We start from the raw sequence: 21,823 nt of genomic DNA, 5'->3' as shown, positions 1-21,823 counted from the left end.
TTATATTGTTGGATTAATATGCTAGGACTAATGTGAATAGTGAAGCCTTATGTACAAGTCAGGGCTTTAAGGATAGTTTAATGGAATATTTTAAAGAATTCATTAGAATATTAATGCATTATAGGTTAAAATAAATTAACACCCAATGATTTCACGACCTTTGTCTGACAGTAATAATTTTTGTAATCTAATGTGCTTTTTTAATTGTCAAGACAGTCCCATTTAAAAATTAAAATGAATAACTTTGGACAACAAACAAGGAATAGTTTTTTATCGAATCGTATTATAGACAGCTTTCCGCGGATATTAAAATGATTGTCCGTAATAGTAATAAAAAGTTTCTTTAGTTTAAAAATCTTTCGAATGTTTTATTCTGTTTTTTTTTCTTTTCATTTGCCTATCAAATGTATCCGTGGTTAATATAAATTTCATAAGCTAAAGGCCTAATCCTTGTTCTAGCAGACAACCAACCTTCTCAATCAAATCAAGAAAAAATTACTTTTAGTTTTACTTAATATGTCTGCAGATTTTCAAAATTTCATATTATCATTTAATGAGGGCATGATACTATTTACAGGGAGGGAGAGGCAATTGGGGCGTTTATTTGAATAGTCCCCAAAGTTTTATACTATTATTTCCTTTTTTTGTTACCTCACCAACTTTGGGGGCTTATATTGCATTTGATTGGTTGGTTGGGGTGTACAAATGGTTAAACCACTAATTGTAATCTACAAAATGGTAATTTTAGGTATAATCATTGGGAATATCATGAATTTATCGTCCATTGTCTTATCCCTTTAGATACCTGCATAACAATGCTTATAATTTAATTTATAAATTTTCTCTTAAATTGAATCTTAATTTTTCTCAGGCGAGGTGTGAAACTTTAATATTCCATAAAGAAATAGCATAAAGTACATCCAACTTATAGACAACCATTTAATTTATCTTGTATAACAAGTTAAAACACATTTAGATATAGAAAACAAGGGCAATTTCATCCATAAGCGGCGCATATTATATAAATTTACCTTAAAATGTGCCTCTGCTTCGCTAGCAACTGCCAAATGATTCCTAAACAGAAAAGAAATAATACATAAAAGTTAAAACTGCTATGTTAGACCTAAAGTCATCATACTGACATACCATTCGAATAATTCATCTGAATATGAGTTGCTCCGCGCCTAGAATCTAGTGGAGGGCGGTAGAGGTCAGAAAATAACCTAAGACCACACCAAGACATTTATAAAGCTTAATCGGACCAGCAATTTACGAGATTTTTAGATTTAGACAAATAATCTTACTACTTCATATTAAAGATGATGATTTGCATTAACATAATGTCTTGACATATTCCAAATCCAAAATTTATTCTCAAATTAAAATGTGTGTTTAGAAAAAAAAGGACCAGTATTAACCATACCTGCAGAGCTGCATAAGCCGGAGACATGTGTTTCCATGTTCTTTCAATCCGGTGGATACTGAAATATAAAAAAAAAATTAGAAACCAAACTTTTCAACCAATAGTTTTGATCTACAGAAGGGAAAAGTTTGTTATTTTTCTTTAGGATTTGAAATATATTTTTTCCCGGCAAGTTTCCTTACTTTGAAATAAATTTAAAATAAGAGAAGGGAGTAGTTTTTCGTGTGTTTGAATTTACCTTAAGTTAGTTTATATTTTGTACAGGTTGTCCCTCAGGGTGAGACATGAAAACGCAACGACCCTCATCCCTTATTTGCAATTATTTCAACAATAAGAGGGGGGGATTTATGTGCTCGCTAGGCACTTTGAGGGAAAGTATGAATTAATTAATTATTGCAGAAATAGTTGCATAACCCTTAATCTACACAAAATCTTGGATAAACCCAAGGATCCAAAGGGATAAGACAATGGCCGATAAATCTATGTACATCCCCAAGGTTGCAAAGTTAATGAATAAACCGTATTATAAAACCTTGGAGACAATTGTACTAAAAGCCCAATGTCCCCTCCCTCCCTGGATAAAACTAACCTTTTCTATGGAAAAATTAAATTTCCCATGAAACGGCGAGAAATTTTGATAAAAATGAATTCTAAAGTGAACAAAAAGGTGTGAAGTGTTCATCTAATGTGGCAGAAAATCAATATTTAGCGTAGATGTATGTGTGTCTGTCCAAAATCATGGCATACTAGAGACGTGAAAACTGGCAAATACTGTTGCTATGAAAGACGAGTTATGTTTAAGGAAAAGAAAACTGCCTGTGCAATAATAGTCAGCAGCCTATAAATAAAAATATGAATGACTCCAATACAAGGGTTGAAATGTTACAGAAGAATTTGTTGAAAATTGACAGTGGTAGTTAGTACCAACCAATTGATATTAAAATAAAGTGCACAAATTGTTTAAGCCAACAACTAAGAGAGAGTGTTAATTAATCTTTAGGGACCATTACTATTTACAGTCCAATATCCCCTACATCCCTAAGGAATCTTACTAGAAATCTGTTGATTTGTATGAACACTATAAGAGATATAATGTTGATTGCACGGCTGTCAAACTTCTTTACACAAAAAAATAACTGGTGTTAATTAGAACCAGCTATTTTAATACAATGTCAATTTATAACTTAATTTTCTTTTTGTTATCAAAAAAAATCCTGATGAATGATTCTTGATGGAAGGATAACCAAACCTTTCATTACAAGACCTTTGTAGGGAAGTCCTTAATTTTCATACATTATGATTTTTGTACATGAATAATCACAATCCAACACTTACTTAACATAGTATCATTAAGTTATTTTCAATATCTCTATTTTGAATTAAGACAGACTTATTAAAAAGCGTTACATATTACACGTTAAATGATGATTAACTTGAAGGATTTGAGCTAAAAAATCCAAAGTAAATTTTATCAATTCTGTGTGAGCTCCCAAAAAACCCTAGCTGTAACTGTTCCATATGGTTAGCAAAACAGGGGGAAATTCTATACATCTATCCGCAAGAAATCACAAAGGGACAAAACATGACAAAGTCATTCTATCGTTTCATAGTAATTTAGCAGCAAACAAGGCATATTCTGTAAGCCTTATTCGGGGAAAAGTATCCGCACTTATTCTATGTTCTATACTGGACTGTTAATTACACTGGTACCCAAGGTTTTGTAACCACGATATCTTATTTATTGTTTGAAAACTTTAGGCACTTCAATAGAGTTTTGATTAGGAGTGTCTGGACCTTTTAATCTATAGAAGGGGTAATTTTAATCATCACCATTAGGGGTGCATATCAATTTATCATCCATTGTCTTATCCCCTAAAGATTTGTGGTTCTATACCATAGTGATGATGACGTAATGACTACGTTGCTGCAAGCATTCTCTCACACTTGAAATTCTTTAGATCTGAGTCCTGAAGTCGGAGGGATAGTTAATTATTTTTGTGACTAGTTAAATTATTTTTCTCCGGGATCTTACGGAATAAGGCATTGGACAATATATCGATGTACATCACCAATGATGATAATCCAAATTACCTACTATGAAGACTATAAGTTGAAAGAGTTTGATCACTGTCAGTTTCAACCCACCAAGATAAAATTACCAAAAGTTTTTAAGCAACGAATAAAAGATACAACTTTTGGTACCAGTGTAATCTTCAATGTAATGTCCCCTTGGCTCTAATATTATCCCTTTTTTATGTAAATATTTGATGTAATTGTTATCAACAAAAAAAAGTCTGTGATCCTCCAACAATGTAAACTTTCAGCGACCAGTTATTTTAATTTTACTTTGTACTGTTTGTATGAAATTTTCTTTATTATTAACTTCAGAACATAATTAGACATGTTGATTAATTTAGTTTTACATTAATTCAGGGCCATATCTTTATATAGCTAGGAGGATAACATCCATAAAAGCGAAGCTCGAACAAGCATAAAGCAGGACATTTAAATTCAATAAGAAATGAATTTAAGTCATAATTGCATCGAATTATGGTTTAATCAAAAAATGTATTAAGTATAGATGTCTAAACTAGACAACTGCCTGGATCCAGTGTTTGGGACCTTTTTCGTCTGCTAGCAAATTGCTTTCTGCTCTTTATAATATTTGCAACGCTATTAGCTAATATTCCGAGACTTTATTAAAGTCGGCAGAGGGTCCGCATAGTGGGGACATCCAGTTATTTAGCCCCTTCCCCATCTATTGTTTTACTTTAAATTGCCCCCTTGAAATTTGTGAATTTTATTTGATAATTTTGTCTGATTTGTTGAGCTACCTTTTTATAGATTTTATCATCCTTGTTTTTCTCATTTAATTAATTTATTTATACAATTTGTCCGCTTAACCACTTGAATCTAATTTAGAATACAAATACAACTATTTACTAATTAACTAGAATTATTTCTTGTGTTTTTGTGTCAGGGGTAAGGTTAACATATTTGTTTATATTATTATATTTTCCCTCCATCCCTAACCCCCCCCCCCCCCCTAAATTTATTCAAAATTTAGTTGAGAAGCGACTCTATAGCTCACATTGTAAGTCCAGCAAGTCTGTTTGTCGGTATTGCTATAAGTCTTACTGAATTTAATCGGCTGCTATATGTAACACTTCTAATCTGTCTTGTTAAAAAAATATGCAAGAAATAAAGCAACTATTTTTCACGTTACGCCTCCCTTTATCCGTGGTTTTCAATAGTAAATTAAAAGAAATAACACCGGATCTTTAATCTAAAAGTTTCATTTAAATTGAAGGTGATTTTGGTCGTGCAACAAAATGTTCAACAACAAATTACTAAATGAAAACTAGATTTTAATTTAGAAAAAAGACTTATGATGTAGAGCATAATTAAATCCTACATTAGGGTCAGGGGGATTGATATTTTGAAAATGAGTGATTCTTCATATACAATTCTGTTTGGCAATTCAAAATGGAGATTTCTGTACTGATTAGACAAAATGTTATGCCTATTTACATCTAGAATAATAGAATTTTGTTCACTATTTGAAAAAAGCTAGCCTAATTAAAAGCTAGCTTAATTAAAAGCGTTTCTACTCCATAATCATTCTTATTTCTCTAAAAATATTGATTTTTTAGAGTTTTTTTCAAAACATAAGATACACATCATATACGAATTACTTGGCGTTTTTTCCTCACATGGCTTGTCATAATTCCATGTAACATGTGTACACAAACAAAAACCAACAAAAAAGAATTTGGCTACGGGAAAAAATGGGCAGTGAAAAGATTAGGAGAACGCATAGCAGCGGATATCAAAATTGTATGAAAAAGAAATATAGTTCTTAGTTTAAGGGATTCTAAAGAATATTTTAAGTATTAAACCTTAACATTTTATACTTGATAATATCAGGATACAACAAGCAAAAGCTTTCTGAAAGTCCTCCCTGAGATGAAAAACAAGCAGCAAAATGTTAAAGTATTATTATCAAATAAGTTTGAATTTACTTCCATGTCACTTTAATGGAGTAAATGATATTACTCATTAAGGGTAGACCTAATCCCGCACCATATAATGGCAAAAGTCAATCTATAACCAATCCAAAGTGCTCTGTAAACTCCCGACCTGTAAGTTGAATGGTATTTGTAGTTGTTAGTAGGATATAATCAGCAACAGAGTTGCTGCCCTAGTACAAAAGTAGTGGCATCCACTTTCGTAATGTATCACATTATCAAATCGTCAAAACCTCCAACTATTACAATATCACACCTTTAATTCGCTTTTTATTAATCGTCATCCGCACCCCACTCTAATTAATAGGCGGTTTCCCATCTGGAACATGAAAGAATTTTATCTAAAAAAGCTTTTTGGTGTTTTTTTGGATCTACTGCAGTTCACGGTAAAATATTGCTGGTAACGAATATTGCCAAAAATCTATGAATTTTAAAGGCTACTAGCTGCCAAACGGCTGAACGTACAGATCATACCCGCACAACATTTTAAGTTGTATAAGAAGGCCTACAAATAATCTGGAATAGCCAAGATCCAATGATGCAAAGGGAAAGCTTCACTGAAGAAAAAACGCGTAAAATAGGCCTTTTTCGCGCATTTCTCTGCACTGCGAGATAATTATGTATTATTGATTTATGGCTATTCCAGATTATTTGTAGGCCTTCTTATGCCGCCTAGAACAGTGTGCGGGCATGATCTCTACGTTCAGCCGTTTGGCAGCTAGCAGCCTTTTAAATTCAAAAATTGTTGGCAATATTCGTAACCAGCAATATTTTACCGTGAACTGCAGTAGATCCGTTTTTTTAGTTTAGGTTTAAGTAAAGATAGAAGGGACTCGAAAGAATGGTACCCCTTAGGGGTAGGACTCTATAGCAAGAGCTAGAAACAGGTTTCAGGAATAGTAGAAAGCAAGTGTTTTTCAATACAAAATGCGGATGTGATGTTACACACAAAAAAAGTGTTTGTTGTAGTTCTTACCATGATTAGAATTTAGCTTACCATGATTAGAATTTAGCTTACCATGATTAGAATTTAGCTTACCATGATTAGAATGCTGTTCATCCTTTTCTATTCCTTCATCTTCCGTATCAAACAACTCATCCTCTTTCTCTTGCTCATCTACAACAAAAACAATTATGTCCATATGAAGCGCGGCAATAACAAGATGAAAAGATTCAATTTCGGTATTCAACAACCCTTTCTCTTTAATATAAAACTGGTGTCTAGTGGTAGAGAAAGACACAAAAGAACATCCCTTGACTAAACAATGGAAAAACAAAATAGCCTAAAACAATCTTTTAAAATGGAGGATTCAGTGTTTATCAAAATTTTGAGGCTTTTTTGCTCATTCCTTACCAACAAAGTACAGCTATTATTTTTTTGCAAAGGAACTCAGGAAGGAAAAGGACAATGTACTGTAAATTATTCTTGTAAGAAGAAATGTATAACACGATCTCTCATTAGTTTGCTAAAAAATTCGGGGACTTTTATTGTCTTTATTTGATTGTGAAAACGTTTCACCAACAAGTTTATTCTATAGAAGGGGTAATTATGTTGTACATCAATTTATCAATCATTGTCTTATCCCTTAAGATCGCTGTATGCATAGGTACTACATGAAGGAATTCATAATCAGATATGACTTTTTATTAATATTTATATACAAGAGTATTGCTACTCTATATGAGAGGATTTTACAGTTATTCAGGACATAAAAAACGAATTAAAAAACGTGTTATTATTCAAATTTGAAGAATGTTACGATTTACCGTCAAATGTCCCATCCTCCCTTAAAATAAGTTAACTTTTAACTAAAAGGTTTAATGATATTTAAAATGATAAATAAAAGGCAGATTTAAAAATGCGCAAGAAAAAAACATACTCCTCACTGATTTCTTGCCCTTTTTTATCCTTGTTTTATATTCACTGTACTTTGAAACAATTGGCAGTAGCCTAACAAAGTACAAATCAAATTTATCTCTTTCAAAGTCTTTCTATCTATAAGATTAAAACTGATATGGTTTTGCAACAAAAAATATCTATTAGGTATGTACACATTTTAAGAATAAATTGGGACAAAATGGTGTGTTTTCTTCTGTATTTTGGTGTACTGTAATAATCAAGTAATAATGTTTAATCAAAGCTTTTTTATAAGCCATCAAAACGATTTAAGCAAAATGGTTTTTATTTGTATAAGATTCCTCTTTTTACTGATAATAAATGTTATCTATCTTGCAAACTACATATGAGGTCAAAATTATCTGAATTTATCTAGTAAAATAATTAAAATAAAGATAACTGAGAACCTAAATGTTTATTAACTTGGCAAATCTATAATTTCCCGCAATCCATCAACTATTCATGCTGCTCCAGTGAGGTACACGAAAGAATCTACCATTCTTGGTGTTCCAGTTAGGTACATGAAAGACTCAACCATTCATGCTGCTCCAGTAAGGTACACGAAAGAATAAACTATTCATGGTATTCCAGTGAGGTACACGATGAATAAACTTTTCATGGTGTTCCAGTTAGGTACATGAAAGAATCAACCATTTATTCTGCTCCAGTAAGATCCACGAAATAATAAACTATTCATGGTGTTTCAATTAGGTACATGAAAGAATAATCTATTCATGGTGTTCCAGTTTGGTACATGAAAGACTCTACAATTCAGGGTGCTCAAGTTAGGTGCATGACTCAAGACTCATAGTACTCTCAAACGTTTTAGCTTAAGGTACCAGTATAATTTGCAGTCCAATGTCGATTAAATGTCGATTGAAGATAATAAATATGTAACCTTTAAATGTAGTTTTATGGAAAATAAAGTAAATTATAGGTTAATTTTTAAAGGGCATAGAAATCTAAGGTTTTAAAACTCTTTTGTTTAAAAAAGTATCCAGGAATCAAAACACTGCAAACTGAAACACTATACAGTACTTCAGCACAGAAGTCCATTCGCAGACCTAACCTTATCTCAGTACTTAAATTTTAATTTATTTTTGGGCAATAAGGTTAAATCATGCAGTAAATGAACTAACTAGTCCCAACTTAAAAGGACATTCTACAAATTCTATTCTTTTTAATATATTGGCAAAAAAAATTTTTTTTAGCATGTCATCTTATTTTTTAAATTTTCTCTTAATTTAAAATAAGCCTAAAAATCTGAAGTAAATTTTAAAAACACGGGAATTTAAAATTATATTTATTAGAAAAAACTCTAGCTTAAACATAATTTGGGTTTAAAAATCTATTTTGGTTTCTAATAGTTTCAAAGGAAAAAAAAACTTAGTTACATAGTCATATAAAGGCTATACAATATCTTTACTTATTTTTGTTGAAAGTAATAGACTGTCCTTTTAAATTATCTATAAGTAGCAATTCATGTATTGTACCCTTGTACAATAGATTGTATCAGGGGTTATAGAATAAATAAATCCATCTTTTCACGGATTTTTCATTTAAAGAACAACTATTTTGTTAGTAAGAAAATAAATACGAATTGGTCTACTGCACCTTGAAGCTATTAAACCTATTATTAAATTGTTATAATATTATTTGATTGTTCATTAATTTGTCTGTAGTTTCTAAGAAAGCCTTGTGTTAGTCCCAGAAAAGTTTTAGGCTATTTTGCGTATTGTGGTGGGGGGGGGTGTAGGGGGTCAATTTACAAACCCATTTACCGCTGATGAAAGGATGTAATGGCTTAAGGGAAGTAGTATATCTCTGTAATCTCCACCTCCCCCCTCCCTCCCACAGTTAAGCTAGGAGCTTTGTGGTTAAGTTAAACATTGGATGACGGGCAAATATAAGGTCCGATTTTGTACAGTTTATAAAAAAATCTATTAAAGGGTTTAATTATTAAAATGTACCAAACAAAGACCTTGTTAAAATCAACTATTAATTCAACTTTTAGAAGCAGTATTCTAGTGACTATTTGACCATGTACTTTTAAAACTTGAGTACATTTTTGGACAACTGGTTATCTGTCACCATTAACCATTGACCTTCCAATGTTATATAACAACATGCTTAGTAGGGTTTCTATAAAACAGCAGAAAATTTTACTATCTACATCTTTGTAAACTTATTGTAAAACAACAATCAAGGATCTAACACAATGGCCGATAATTTGATGTACCAGCATCTCCAATGATATTACACAAAATTACCCTTCTGTAAATTAAAATTAGTTGTTGAAACGTTTGAACAAATAATCATCTTAATAAAAAAAACAATCAAAATTTAATAAAAGTGCCCAATAAATAATAAGGACAATATTAAATATTTCATTTTCTGTGGAAAACTAAGGCATACATATTAGCGTTATTTAATAAATATACATTATAATATAACATTTCTGTTATAAGAATAGGAAATATTTCTGCAGTCCTTAAGTAAATGTGTATCACACCAGAGATTGATTAAACTGCAAGACCAAAAATCTACTGTGATATATAATTGGAAGAAAAGTCTAGAAACCGCTGTAGGTTTCACCCCAAGGGCAATGAGCAACGGAAAACTTAGGGTTAAGTTAATCCCACACAGGTCTCCTTAACAAAACCTTAGATTAAAAAAAATCTCCAAAGAAACGGACAACGGGGCCTTCAAATAGGGCACAGTGGTGGTCAGAATCCGTTGGAGATTAAATCTTAGCTGCTCCTTCTTGCCAGATATTGCAATTTGAAATTTTGTGGTAAAAATGCCTAAAATTACAAGAATTCCAAGGATATATGCATACATTTTTCATCAAATAAAAAGGTGAGTTTAAAATTTGAGGAGTTTAGATGTCTCTGTATATGTAAACTACACAGTTCCTCCCCATTTAGAAAATTTTAAAAATTTTAAGAAATTATTTTAACAAGAGTAATGAAAAAGGTACAATGTCCTGTCCAGTTTATAACTTTAAGCTAGATGCTGTTACCCTGGTACAGTAGGAAAAATCCTCAGTTCAAGTTTACATATAGCTAAAGTTAATTCTTAAAATAATCACAACCTCCTCCCCCCCCCCCCTACAACCCCACCACTTACAGCCCATAAATTTAAAGAGGGAGGGGGCAGGGGGGGGGGCAAAGTAATAGTATTATGTTTTACTCAAAACTACTTGAAGTATTGTGAGAAAAATTTATATGTAAGATTCTTAGGCCCAAAGTTTCTGTAAATATTGTTGACTACCCCCCATCTCCCTCCTCCCCCTAAGAAATCTAATAGGAAGGGGGTGAAGGGGCAGAGTTCTTTAGATATCACTAAAGAAATATATAATCTTTAGTACTTAAACTTTAGTAGGCATCAAAATCTCTTGTAAATATTACTTTTACAAACATTACTGAATCCCCCCCCCCATCTGTTGGAAATAGTGACTAGTGGCATAGGTAAATAATATTGTGTATCATTTAGAAATCTCTAGAGATATTTCAACTTATATAGGCCAATATTTACTTTTATAAATATCTATTCCAACTACAACCCTCCCAATTTAGTACAATTATTTTTCTGCATAATGTTCTCCAACCTATTGGACTTATAAAAGAAATATTGTCAACCCATTGCTCCTTTCCCAAACATTGAATAAGTAATACATATAAATCAATTTGGAAATCTAAAAGCTTTATTCCAAAGTTTGCTCCTTATTACTTTAGTGGTTCCTGAGTATAACACAGGTGGTGAGATTGTATGGAAGGTAGCTGTAGAGGGAGGGGAGGGCAAGCAATAATTTAATATTTTTTTATGGGGGTGGAGTATGCAGCAATATAATTTTTCTGGTTGGGGTTGGTTGAAGTTGGGGAAAGGCCAGCAATATTTGTTCAAGTATGAAGTAATTATGGACTTACTAAAGTTTAAATCCAAAAGCACACTATATCTTGAGTAATCTCCAAGTAAATCACAAGGGTATTGCTATACTCGCTTCTATTACGTAATTGGAGGGGGAGGGGAAGGAGATTGTAAAGCAATATGGAGGGAAAGGGGGCTTGGAGGGGGGGTTTCAACAAAATTTGTAAAAGTTACTTTTGGCCAACCAAAGCATATCTCAAAGGTTTGCTTTGTTGCTATAATTCTAGCGGTCTCCTAGTAACACAACAGAGTAGTACCCTATCAACTGCAACCCTCCCCCTTTCTCTCTTTACAAAATGTTATGTTTTTGATTTATTGGGGGAGGGGAAGAGGTCAGCAATATATGAAAAAGTGCTTTGGGTCCTACAACAATACAAATCCAAAAGCTTATATATATATCTAATAGTCTTTTAAAACACATTGGAATGATCTTTTGCCACCCCCCTTCCCCTCTCAATTAGGTTAGGAAGAAGGGGAGGGGGGGGGGGGGAGAAGGTGATCAACATAATTTGTACAAACTTTTGGCTTAAAAACCTTACATAAAAATTTTTCTCACTATACTTCAATTAGTTTTTGAGAAACACATAATAGTATCATTAAGCTTCCCCCCCCCTCTCCACCCTAAAGTTTGTAGGTTGTGAGAGTTTGGGGGGGGGGGGGAGGGGGCAGAATTACTAAAAGTAACTTATGCCATATGTAAACTTAAGGGTAATAGCCTTTAGGATAAAGTTGTAAATTGGACAAACCTCCTTAAGCTTATAGTACCATATTTATTACTCTTATTTAAGTTAAAAATATCATTTATAGTAGTAAAAATTGTTTTGAATGGGGATGTAGTGTGTAGTTTACATATGAAGAGATATCTAAACTCCTCAAATGTCAAACTCACCCTTTTTATTTGATGAATTAAGGTGTTCACTTATGCATATATCCTTGGAATCCATGTAATTTTAGGCATTTTTACCACAAAACTTCAAATTGCAATATCTGGCAAGAAGGAGCAGCTAAGATTTAATCTCCAACAGATTCTGACCACCACTGTACCCTATTTGAAGGCCCCATTGTCCGTTTCTTTGGAGATTTTTTTTAATCTAAGGTTTTGTTAAGGAGACCTGTGCCCATGGATCTTAAGGGATAAGACAATGTAGGATATTTTAATATAAATCCCCGATGATTGTCAACAAATTACCCCAGCTATAGTTTGTAATTATTGGTTAAAAAGTTTGGCCGCTACTAGTTTGTAACCAGCCAACGAATAAAAAGTGGTTATAAAACTTAAGGTACCACTACAAGTAATAGTATTATTAACAGTATAATTCGACCTTTCCATCTCTAAGTAAATACATATTTTTCGTATAGATTTATCGACAATTATAAGATGCAAGAGCCGACTCACTTTAAATCCGTATTTGTCTTTATGATATAATATCAACAATTCTCATAAATCTGTATGACAGATTATCGTTCTTTTTCGTTAAAAACGAAAGGTAATTGGCTTGCTATTGCTTCGCTATTTAAGAAAAAAATGTTCTCTTTATACTGTATACAAAATTTAAATAAGTTATACTTGAAAAGGGACATTATTAATAAATTTGAAACGCAAGAAATTTTTACATGATAAACGAACATGGGCAATTTATCTTTTTAATAAAGTAGGGATAAATATTCTGGGGAAAAAAACAGCGAAGAGGTGGGGACATTGGACTGTTAGTTATACTGGTACCCAAAGTTTAATAAACATGTTTTCTTATTAGTTGCCTTAAAAACGAACGTTGGAGACTTTAATTAAATATCTATTGGTTTATACAAATAAACAGTGTCCAAACATTTCTAGCAAGAATTTTAATTTACTAAAGGGTTATGTAAATGTTGTTAATCTTTATGGGGGTTGTACTGTTTATAAATATATAATCTACTGCCCAGTCCCTAAGATTCATGAAGTAAGGGAAGGGACATTGAGCTCTTTTAAAACTAGTCCCTAAAGTTCTATATCAATGTTTTCTTATTCGTTGGCTAAACAACTTTGGGGACTTTTATCGAATATTTATTGGTTGTTTCATTAAGTTTAAGCGACTAATTGTAATTTACAAAAGGGATAATTGTGTGATTCATCATTGAGAATGTAAATAAATTTATCCGCCAATTGTCTTATCCCTTTAGATCCCTTGTAACTGCTTGTAGCAACCTTGCCTTGTAGCAGACTTGCCAAATTAATCTAAAAGCCAATTTAAGTTCGCACATACCAAAGGCAAAGAAAACCCGAAATTTAATTGATAGCATGGATCTAAAGGGATAAGACTTTGGACGATAAATCGATGTTCCTTATTGTGAAATAGGACTGTGAATTTAAGTCATTGTTAGAAAATTTGCTAGTTTTTACCAACTTATAAAGATTGATTTTAAGTACCCAAAGTTTTTAAGCCAACGAATGAGAAAACGTGTTTATAAAACTTTAGGTATCAGTATTATTTACAGTCCAATGTCCCCTCCCTGCCTTTGGCGTGCACTGGGTTTTGTCAGGGGGATGTCCTTCTTTAGGGGATGAAAAAAAGGGAAATCTACCCAAATTCATCTTTCAAGGGAGGTGTTGACACTCCCCTTCCTTCCGCACGCCTATGGTTGCGGAAAATACATTTACCTGCAGATGTGAGGATATCAATGATATGCTCCAGCTCTGGACTCAGCTGTCTCTCCTCCTCAGTCTTGTTCCCAAAGTCCAGGGCGTTGTAGATCACCACCCCCAACTCGGCTATCACCTAAACAACAAGGAAGTATTAGAAAAATTATCAAAAAATTTAGAAAATAAAATGAGTATTAGCACAGTTTCACAGATTGAAATATTAAACGCTACTTATCTCTTTAAAGTTGTCAGTCAGTCAGTAAGGGACAGGGATACTTATAAAGATGCCACGCATCTTAAAGTAAATAATTTAGTAGCTCATTAATAACAAAAATTGCGAGAGAAAATAATTTTCTTCAGAAGAAGCACCCCTCCCTGATTGAATTTAAATATTTTAAACGTATGAAGAGTTAGATTTGAAATCAGAAATCTCTGAACAATAACAAATTCCTTAAAATCTCTATCATTTCATCATAACAGTGTATATTCACTTCCGCAGATTACTTCATCCGCAAGTATTGTGTTTCATAATCGCAACAAGGATGACAACATCTTTAAGTGGCGAAAAACAAAAAATCAAAGATAGGCGGGCAAACAGACAAATACCTATACAGCAAGTGTTCAGTGTAATAGATAGAAAATCAAGAATCTTTGCACATTCTAAAATAGCAGCCATGAAAATCACATTTTTCCCATAGCGCTACGGACAGAGAGAAAAAGAAAATTATAGAGTAGCTGCTTTGCTACTAAAAGTACACGAATTCAAAGATATTTTGTAGAATGGGTGTTTAATAATTAGAGGAAACCTAAGATAAAAGGTCCATTTGTAAAAATATGCGATTTCATAATTTGTTACATATACGGTAGTTAATGCCAACCCTAACTCATCACCTTTTAGCCAAAATTGGATTGAATTTGTAAGAATTGTATTGAATGATAATGCCATTAAAAATGATGTATCTGTTTGTATAGGAATAATACATGATATTTTGCAAATCTAATAGTAATATCCTATTTATTTCAATAAGTGCCCCTGGTTAATCCAACCCCCTTGCTCTACAATTTAAATTAATTTGTATACTATTTTCTTATCCCTTCTTATTTTTGTATATCAAAGTGAAGTCTAATTGTTAATTAAAATCTCTACAACGGCTGTTCTTACATAATTTTTTAATATTAGTTCTGGGAAGGTTTTAAGCTATTTTAAAGGGGGATGGAGGATTTTAATACTTCTTATAAAAAATGTACGAGAAAAAATTTTGGCGGGAGGGGTTAAAAATGGTCCAATTTATACAGATTCTGAAAGTTACAAGTGCGCAGATGCCGCACCATGATCAGATATTGCCCAAGTTAGGTGTGGATCAATCAAACCCTGCAGGATCAAAACATGACATAAACTAGCTAATCTATGCAACATACAAACTAACAGAATGTGTTTTGTGATAAAACAGCGAATTGTTCATGGATTAATTGATGTACATCCCCATTAATGATACACAAAATTACCACTTCTGTAGATATAATTAGTGGTTGAAACGTTTAGACACTCAACATAATGAGCTAACTAATCGAAAATTGATAAAAGTCCCCAAAGTTGTTAAGCCAACGAATAAGAAAACATTATTTTAAGACTTTGGGGACTAGTGTAATAAACAGCCCATTATCTCCTATCTCTCTGCATTTTATTGCTTTATCTATACTATAAAAAGTAGTTTTTTTATTGTTATGCTACTTATAAATTGGTTTTATTTTAACAGAATGCATCAACATAAAACTGTAATCTTTATACAGCATAAGAGTTAAGATCTGTACAGTGTATATAAACAAAACATATCAAATCAAAAGTGTGTTTAGGTGTTTGTATTTAAGATCTCCTAAACAGCCGGTACAATTGCTCAACAACGAACTGGGAAGCTTGGTATTGATCCTTTCATGTTTTAGGCTATTTGGAGAAAGTTAACTTTATTGGGTGGTTCGAATCAGCAGTATTTCAATATCAACCAATAATCTAAAGGGGGGAGGCGGATGTGCCACTTTTTGAAACCAAAACTAAAAGTCAAAGGAACTCAACTAAAAAAAGAGTTACAGGTCTGAGATTTTGCATAGCAGTTGCTTAATAGGGGTACAATATGGAACTGTAAAGAAACGGCGGCGCAACCGCCGAGAAAAGGCAAAAAAAATTCGGCGGGGAACGACGGTTTTCGGCGGTTGTTCCGCCGTTTCTTCACAGTTCCATATTGTACCCCTTTAAAGCAACTGCCATGCAAAATCTCAGACCTGTAACTCTTTTTTTAGATGAGTTCCTTTGTTGACTTTTGGTTTTGGTTTCAAAAAGTGGCACATCCGCCTCCCCCCTTTATAGGACTGTTTATCATCTATGGGGATGTACATTAACTCATCATCAATTGTCTTATCCCTTAAGATCCCACAGTCTAATTGTTTGTATATAGCATAGGGTTGAATAAGGCGGTAATAGGACAATTGTTTAGATAACATATTATTTTATTCCAATAAGCGAGGCTTTTCTTTGACTACGGCATGTCTGTATGTTCGTAAATAAATTAAATCTTGACAAAGTTATTACATAATATGTGTTTTGTCTATTGGTAAAAACCATATTTTTAATAAAAATGTTGTCAGCAAGACGTTGCTGCTCTATCAATGGGCATAATACATTTTCATTGTTCATAAGAATATATATATACTGCAAGAGAATTGTCAATAAATTGCTGAATATGACTAAGAGGTCAGAGTGCGATCATAACTCTTAATATATAGGATAGGATAGGAAAGGCAGGGAGGGAGGGGACATTAGGCTGTTTATTACACTAGTCCCCAAACTTTTATAATAACGTTTACTTATTCGTTGGATAATCAACTTTGGGGGACTTTCGGTGATTTTTGATTATTTAGTAAATAAAGTTTAGTGTCCAAACATTTCAAACACTATTTGTAATCTAGAGTAGGGGTAATTTTGTGTATCATCATTTGGGATGTACATAAATTTATCGGCCATTGTCTTATCCCTTTAGATTCCTGTATGAAAGGGGCTTATTTGAATGCCAATTAAACATGCCCTATAATCAACTGCAGAGGGCCCTGAGGTGAAAATTTAGATAGGACATACACAGTATGCGATACAGGGATTTGACAATGGACTATAAATTGATATAACTTCAATTTAAACGTGTCGTTTAGCCTATAGAAATCATATTATGGACTTTATAAAACTAAATTTTAGCTATAACAAGAATATATGAATATATCGTAAATTCTATAAAAAATATCGAGGGTGACTTCAATGATCGCATGAAAAGATAGTCTTTTTTCTACCTCTTATTTCTAACAATTGAAAATATACTTATTTCTCTTCTGGTTTTATAAACAATTTTCTACAGATACGTAATTAATCATACTTGTTATATATCTTTTTCTAGAAAAAAATGATGAGCTATCGCTCCATATAGTATTCCCCTCAGCAAGAAATATAATTCCTTCCCAAAAATGTGATAAAAATAATACATTTTAATTTTGAGAAATTTAAAAATGAAAAATGCCTACAGAAAGAAAATGCGGAAAAATAGAGAAAGAGAGAGAGAGTATTCAAAGAGAGAGTGGAGAAGGGTGGTTATCATTGTATAAGATATGTGGCTGTATTGGGCATTCACTTACGCACGTATATCACATTATCAAATCATCTTAACCGAGTATTATTACAACAGCTGAAACTGCAGGGATCTAAAGGGATAAGACAATAGCCGAAAAATTGATGTACGTCCCCAATGATTATACAATTACCTCTTCTGTATATTAAAATTGGTATTTGAAACGTTTAAACTCACAACTTAATGAACCAACCAATCAAAATTCAGTAAAGTCCCCAAAGTTGTTAAGACAACGTTATTATTATCCCCTCTCTTTAAAAAGAAGCGCCCCTTTGATTCAATCTCATCTTTAATCTCCCTTTTATTTATCAGTCATTGTGTTTTTATGCGAATATGAAACACTGCAAATGTGACAATAAGTGGAAGTAATTGCACACCAAGATATGAGGCCTATAATTACTGAGGACAACATACAATGGCCTCAAAATGGTAGAAATCACCTAGTTACATGTAATAATGGCAGAATGTCAGTATTTTATATCCGCTTGATTAGAACCGGTTCTCAACCAAACGATGCATATTATAATAAGCAATAAATAAATATTAGAAGTATCTTGTAAAAACAGTATAAAACAAAGATAATGATTATTGAAACCATTCTTTTTGAGATACAATTGAATTTTTGTCCCAAACAGACCAATGTGTGGTTAAGACAGGTGTGAGAACCAAGAAACATAGGCAAACACACACACACACACACACACATACATATACACAGACACACACACACATAGATAAACACTTATCTAGTCTGAAATTATCTAATCTTCCCAATGCCAATAAACATTATTCAATTATGCTGTGTTCAATACAGATAAACACACCACCATTCATTTACTAGGCGAGACATACGACAATTATTGCCTGTTTGTATCTCTGTAATTTTATATTGAATTACAAAAATGAATGAATTTTTATTACTTGGATATTACACCAGAGTCTCATATACTTGTAACTGGCTAAACAACGATCCCTCCCCTCCTATTGGATGAACGAACTGCCCAATAAGTTATTTCCAAGCTAGCAACAGAAATTGACGTATTTTTACCCTGTCATAACATCCACTTGCATTCTATATCCATTTGAAATGTTATTTATGAGTCAAATGTCCATATGTAAGTTAATAACAAGGTTTTACTTAAAATGCAAATAAACATGAATTGAATTATAGACAGACAGACGACCGTACAACTAATAGCACAACCTTTAAGTAAAAGTCCTAAATATAAATGCTTCGACTTTTTAAAAGAAAAGTATGATATCTATTCAATACTTCAAATATCAAACGTCGAACATAGCAGCAGTACTTATTAATGCATAATAAGGCGAGATTCAAACCCATCACACCACCGACAATCAGTGGACATTGGGGTTTAATATTCATTTTTAAAAGTATGAGATCAACATTGTTTTAGTTCACAACCATTAAATTGTTGAAATGCAAAATAAACAACAGGGAGGAAGGGGACTTTTTACGGGTACCCAAACTTTTATAGGCACATTGTCTCTTTCATTGCCATAAAAAGTATGGGTACTTTTATGAAATCTTGATTAATGGAAACAAACAAGCAATCTCAAAACATTATTTAAGAAAGGGGTTATTTTGTTCATCATCATTGGATAGAAGCATAAATTTATTGTCAATTGTCTCATCACCCAAGAAAGATTGAACTATGATCTATTGTCCTATCCTTGTATTCCCTGTAAATAAATAAGAAATTTGGGGGGGGGGGGGGCTACCCTTGAACTTGCAATATATATTATTGTCATGAATGTGAGGATTGATACAGGAATCTTAAGGGATAAGACAATAAATAATAAATCGATGTACATTCCCAATGATGGTTAACAATATTTAGTATTATCTCTTCTTAACCAATCAATCAAGATTTAATAAATGTTTCCAAAGTTTTTAAGCAAACGAAAGATAAACATGTTTACCTGTAAAACTTTGGGTACTAGTATAATTCCCAGTCAAGTAATTCCCTTCCTAGGATTAATCATGAAAAAAAGTATAACACATAATAAACCAATAAGGTATGCATCAAGACGCAAGCCTGAATCACAAAGTAAAAGTACCCAAAAATTATGTGGCCAGCTTGAATCACAAAGTATAAGTGCACTGCCCAAGAATCAAGTCATCCAGCCTGTCATGATGATTTATATATCATATTTTTTCTATTAATGATTTGAACAGGAAGAATAATACTTGCATCTTCCCATAAGCAGATTGCACCAGCCCCGCAGCAAATAAAATTTGCAAATGAATGCTAAATGCAGAGAAAGAAAGATACTGATTTCATGCATATAAAAACAAGGATAATTTTGTCCATAAGAAGCGCAGCAATAAATATATAAACTATTAAGACGTATACAAACAATTTAAAATTAAGAGAGACAAAAAGAAGAGAAACTAAAATCTAAAGAATATAAAGGGATAATACAATGACCGTTTATTGATGTACTGTGTACACCCCAAATGGCGATACACATATTATCCCTTCTGTAGATTAAAATTAGTGTTTGGACATAATGAACCAACCAATCAAAATTCAATAAAAGTCCCCAAAGTTGGAAAGCAAACGAGAAAACTTTGGGGCCTAAAGTAATACACAGCCCTTTGTCCCCTTACTTCCTGTGATAGGAGGAAAATAAGGCATCTATTCAGGGATTCTAAGGGATAAGATGATAAATTAATGTACATCCCCAATTAAGTTTAAACACTGCTTGTTTGTACCAACTAATAACAAGTCCTAGTTTTCTGTTAATAAATGAAAAAACTTTAGATAGGACATAATTTACAGTCAGATGTCCCTTCCGTCCCTTCATATGGTTCATAAGGTCTTCCAGAATATCTATTAACAAACGCTATAGAGAAAGACATGAATAAAGGTAAAGTAGAATTATAGAGATGCTGCGCATCTAAAAAACATTGCAATAAATAACAAGTATAACCCCCTATAACCTCTATAATAGTATATAGTATGTACATCATATAAATCTGATCCTAAAACTAATGGGTCCATTAAAAACTCATTACAATTTCAGATTTGTTCCAGCACTGCAACCGATTCATTTAAGAGATAATCATAAATTGCGCGGCATTCATAATGCTAAAGGCGCGCGCACAAACAACAACATTAATGTAGAACAACGCGGCATGTATACGCTAACAAGGACAATGAATTATGCTCATCAGAAGCACAGCAAAAAAACTAAGAGAAAAAGAACAATAAACTGTTATACTAAAATCATGTAGATAACCATAGGAAATCTTAGAATCGAATCAAAGTTAAAGAGATTTGGACAGACTATTGTTACTGGGAGAATTGCAGTTATAGTTATTCTAAAGCCAGTTTTTAGCCAAATTAGTGTATATCCCCAATGATGGTACATAAAATTCCCTCCATTGTAGATTAAAATAAGTGGTTGAAGGTTTGGACACTCAAATTAATGAAACAACAAATCAAAATAATATACAGCCCGACGGAAAACCCCATATTATAGAGTAGCCATACTACTTGAATGGTACACATATACACACACACTTTCGCACACTTAGTAAACTAAACTACCACAACCATTTAGTTCAAGGATTGAAGAAAAGAGTAATGAATCTAAAAAAAAACTGCAGTTTTGCCACTAGTCAAAAAATTAAAGAAAAGAGTTATGTTGCATTTGAACTCAATAAAAAAAATTATAGTAATTTGAAAGTAACACTTATTCTTTGACTAGTTGAAAAGTTGAACAATCTAAAATTTAAAAAAGGCCCTGTTTAAGGCCAAGGCATCACTCAATTTAACAAAACCTTATTCCATTGCATGTACCAGCTTATCAACCCCTTTGTGAATGAGAAAGTAATTTATCAACAAGTTTTTTTAAGATGTGCCTTCAATACCCAAAATTGTATCACTTTGACATCAGAACCGCATATTATTACAACAGCACAAAATACACCTTAATCTTTCCTGCCCTATTCAAATAATACCCCACCTCTCTAATTTACTGCAGAGAGAGGGGGAACAATGGGCTGTTTATTACACCAGTCCCAAAAGTTTTATATTAACAGTTTCCTATTCATTGGCTTAACAACTTTGAGGGCTTAAGTGGAATTTGATTGGTTGGTTCATTAAGTTGAGTGTTCAAACATTTCAACCCCTAAATTTGTATGAAACGTACATCATTTTATTGACCATTTTCTTATCCCTTTAGATCCCTGAATTTATTAACTGTGTCTAATTGCGAATATGAAACACTGTG

The 21,823-nt window shown here is 32.6% G+C and overlaps 2 protein-coding genes across 8 annotated transcripts in view; one reads left to right on the top strand and one right to left on the bottom strand.

Moving 5' to 3' along the window:
- The window catches only part of LOC145322525 (activin receptor type-1B-like), a 279,945-nt gene that overhangs the window by 83,830 nt on the left and 174,292 nt on the right, over positions 1-21,823 (top strand). The gene's annotated exons all lie outside the window — the stretch shown is intronic.
- Positions 1-21,823, bottom strand: part of LOC145322524 (protein spire homolog 1-like) — a 199,256-nt gene that overhangs the window by 98,192 nt on the left and 79,241 nt on the right. For all 6 annotated transcript variants that reach the window (XM_080164618.1, XM_080164622.1, XM_080164620.1 and 3 more), the window contains exons 4-7: positions 13,917-14,034; positions 6,491-6,568; positions 1,424-1,481; positions 1,032-1,074 (exon numbers count right to left, since the gene is read on the bottom strand). In XM_080164618.1, the coding sequence (XP_080020744.1) occupies positions 1,032-1,074; positions 1,424-1,481; positions 6,491-6,568; positions 13,917-14,034 (297 nt within the window). The remainder of the gene's footprint in view (positions 1-1,031; positions 1,075-1,423; positions 1,482-6,490; positions 6,569-13,916; positions 14,035-21,823) is intronic.

This window comes from Acartia tonsa, chromosome 6 (genome assembly GCF_053477335.1).
Source record: "Acartia tonsa isolate MP-2025a chromosome 6, ASM5347733v1, whole genome shotgun sequence".
NCBI classification, from domain to species: domain Eukaryota; kingdom Metazoa; phylum Arthropoda; class Copepoda; order Calanoida; family Acartiidae; genus Acartia; species Acartia tonsa.
Note: the sequence above shows the minus strand (reverse complement) of the source record. Positions and strands in the feature narration are given on the sequence as shown.